Below are 3,642 nucleotides of genomic sequence, written 5' to 3'. Positions count from 1 at the left end.
GCGGCTCCTTTGTGTCTGTGATGGGTACTGGGGCTGCTGCGGTGAGCTGGGGGTTTTGGGGAACGCGCTTCACAGCCAGGCAGGGGCAGAAGGGACACAGGCCTCCCTGGGCCCTGCTCTACTGTGCTGGTTTGCTCTGGGCTTCAGGGAAAGTAGGAAGAGCCCCCCCACATTGCTCACATCAAAACTCTCAGCAAGGAAGGGCCAGAGCCAAGGGACAAAGCAGGGTAGGGGCACGGGGGCAGAAGGCAAAACAGACCTTATTAAACCCATTACTCCCAGGCAGAGTGTAAAACACAATCCTGCAGGGCAGAGACAGGTCAATGACTGCTTAGGCAAAGAGACTACAAAGAAAGACAGCTCCACTTGTTTCTTTAAAATAAATTTCTTTAATAAGTTTCCATTTAATATGTTTATTTGCAGTTAGTAAATTGGCATTAATCTGGGCAGCACGCACCTCAGTGAGCCGTGGGGGTAGTGCAGACTTCCAGCTGCAGGTTAGCGCTAGGGCTCCCACCTCCACCCCGTCCCCGCACAGAGCTGCTGCCACCTTGATTGGGGTCAGCGAGTGCCCCCCAGCCCCGCACAGGCCCCTTCCTCCCTGTGCTCTCCGTAAATAAGCCACAACAAGGACAGAGCTGCTTGGTCCCTCTTGGAAGAGCTGCTGAAGGTACCTGCCATGGATACATTAGCTGGCAGCAGCTCTCAGCGTGCTCATGGCTGTGCCCCCAGTGGGCAGAGCCTTTCCCCAGAGCGCTCCCTCCCTGGAGGAGCTGCCGTGGTTTCCCTGCCCATGCCCTCTGCAGGCAGCCACCTCAGCCTCCTGCGCACACCTGATGGTGAAAGCAAAGCCAAGCTGCCTCTAGCAGGAGAGGACCCAAAACACAGGACCAAGGGTAGATGGCTGTGCCCCCATGGCAGGGAGGGATCCCCGAAGCAGAAGCTGGCTGGGGTTATTTCAGCTCAGCCTCATGCAGGCCCCTAGCCAAGGACAGCCACAGCTTGGCCCTTACCGGTACGTTACATAAAAACAGAGATGGAAATGAGACTCTGCAGGGGTATAGCAGCAATCGCTGGATGCACCAATTAACTAGACTATGGAAAAGGCATCCCTTAACTTAAAAGCCTTTTAATTTGAAGCATTTATTTTAAGTGTACATCTATTACAGTTAAGAAGAAGCAAAGATACACCAAAAACACAAATACCCAAGAACAAAAAAGTACAGATGAGAAAGAAATTAGCTGGGGGGAGGGAGGGGACCGGCTGGGATGACCTGATGAAGAGCAGGGAGGTGCAGCTGCCAGTGGAAGAAGTCCCGGACCCAAGGGGGGGGGGACACGACTGGAGGGCCCTCACCAGAGCTGGGCAGAGCCTGCCCCAGGGACTCAGCCCCGAAGGACACTGAAGGCTCCCCAGGGGCTCCAGGCTTAAGCTCAAGCTCAGCAGCTCTGAGCACCCTGCAAGCAGAGTTGTGACTGCAGGTCCGCAGCAGGACACGAAGGGTGAGATAAGCAAGAGGAGAGGGGCAACTGCTGGAGAGCAAGTCCTGCACTGGGGGCTGGAAGCATCGTCCACTCATCCGGGCCCCAGCACAGGGACCCCTCAGAGGGGGGTTTCATTCCAGGGCATGGATTAGAGACAAAATGCTACAGCTCAGGGACACCCTGGAGGGAGCTGAAACCAAATTGTCTCATCAAATAACAGATTTTAAAAAAAATCCAAATGCATGTTTGAAAAAGAAAACCGGTTTCCTATTAGCTGGAGCTGCAAGATTCATACCTTTTGACTTAAATGCAGTGGCTCAGGACTTCAGGCTGCATTTCATTCCTGGGAATGTGACTGTCTTGGAGCAACACAACGGTGGTGAGCAGGCAGGGTGTGCACAGGTCTGGCACTAGTGACCGCCAAAAACCTGCTTTCTCCCTTTCCCAACAAATCCTGCAAAGTTACTTTCAACTAGGAGTGTTTATTCCCAGTACTTAACACATTCTCATTAAAACTGATCCAGGAAAAACTGACATTTCCAATAAATATTGCACTTCAAGATTAATGTGTGTGTATTGATATTAAGGGCTGAAAGCAGACTGACATAAGACTTCCACACGTAGCAGGTTAGCATTAAGAGCAATGGTCCTGAAAAGTATTTTAAAACCCGATTAGTTATCCAAGAAGGGACAAGCCCCAAGTTTAAAAAAATTAGTATATTTTAATGCTAGTGCTCTGTGAAAAAGCCAACCCCTGTTGCAATTCCACCACTGCTGAAATGTCTCTGTTCTCTGCACCGTTGTGAAACACCTTCGGAGAGGAAGGATCTGCAGGAAAGACAGCAGGAGCAGAGGTTCTCTCCTAACATATAGACAGCGGCTGAACAGATTTAGTACCAAATGATCCAAAAGTAGATGAGAAAGAGGTGACTGGAGCTAGGGCTCTCAGGAATTAAAAGCGCACACGCGCGCACACATGCACACACACACACACACACTCTAACCAACCCTAAACCCGATTCCAAACCCCAACAGAAGAGGTGCACCTGGAGGGAGTCCTCGTGGTGGCTCTGCATGTGGCTGGTGTGTCAGGGTCCCAAGCAGACTGGCTCCTTGGACCTCACATTTGGAGGGCAATTTCTGTGCTTTGTGACTTGCTAGTTGGGGTAGCCATGAAAGGGAGCCATCACTAAGTTGGCACGTACAGAGAATCCTCGTCCGTCAGCACAAAGAGCTCTGACCAGCCACATTTAACGGGGCGGGGGTGGGAGGAGGGAAGAAAAAAGATCAGTTTTTGCAGGTGATTATTTTTTATCCCAGAACAACTGGAAGATACATCCCTGAATGTGTTGCCCAGAGAGCTCTCAAAGTCTCCTCCGTTAGAGATCAGAGATGGGGACCGGGGTTTTGACAATGCAGTAACAGTCAGCGGTTCCAAGCCGCGCACGCGCACACACACTACACAGCGAATCCCTGAAAATCCACGGGCTGCGAGGTACCCTCCAAGCGCTGTCCATCAGAAGCCAGAGCGAAGAATTACTCCTCAGAAAAGTCTCTGTCAATGTCCATATACGCCTCCTCGATGTAGCTAACTATGGCACAGGGGGACGTCCGGTCCGGACTGAGCAGTATAGATACAGTCTCTTTCCAGTAGGTAAAACTAATACATGAGCTCTGCGGGAAGAGATGAAGAGACCGGTTAGCGTGCTCAGCAGGTACTGCCACCCAGCAGAAGAGACATCTCACAGGCATTCAGCAGAGAAAACTGAAAATTGCTTCCTACTCAGCTTGACTGCCCCAGCCACGCACTTTTAGCCCCCGTTCTCACCCAGCCTGCCCTCCCGGGGCAACCCAGGGCAAACACCACCTGCATGGGTGGGCAGGCAAGGCCATCTGGGAGCAGTGCACACACACACACACGAGCTCAAACTCCTCCTCTGTTGTCCAAACACAAACTGGAACACTGCAGTGCTGCAGCTGAAGCCAGTGCTGGCAGCAGCTCCTGCTCCTAGGCAGGACACAAAGACAAGACAGCCTCCCTGCTCGCATCCCCCTTATGTCATTCTTTTAAGGCCAAAAAGCGTCTCCTGCAACAACCAAGTGCTGGCAGTCTCCCTCTACACCATGGATTGCCCGAAGCCTTTACACCCAGGACAA

General features: G+C 52.0%; 1 protein-coding gene across 3 annotated transcripts in view; it reads right to left on the bottom strand.

Moving 5' to 3' along the window:
- Window positions 1–1,113: 1,113 nt before the first annotated feature.
- TRPC4AP (transient receptor potential cation channel subfamily C member 4 associated protein) overlaps window positions 1,114–3,642 on the bottom strand; it is a 40,020-nt gene continuing 37,491 nt past the window's right edge. For all 3 annotated transcript variants that reach the window (XM_013092174.5, XM_072026525.1, XM_013092175.5), the window contains exon 19: window positions 1,114–3,159. In XM_013092174.5, the coding sequence (XP_012947628.3) occupies window positions 3,022–3,159 (138 nt within the window). In that variant the 3' untranslated portion in view covers window positions 1,114–3,021. The remainder of the gene's footprint in view (window positions 3,160–3,642) is intronic.

Source organism: Anas platyrhynchos, chromosome 21, assembly GCF_047663525.1.
Source record: "Anas platyrhynchos isolate ZD024472 breed Pekin duck chromosome 21, IASCAAS_PekinDuck_T2T, whole genome shotgun sequence".
NCBI classification, from domain to species: Eukaryota; Metazoa; Chordata; class Aves; order Anseriformes; family Anatidae; genus Anas; species Anas platyrhynchos.
The sequence above is the reverse complement of the archived record's forward strand: the minus strand, read 5'-3'. Positions and strand labels throughout refer to the sequence as shown.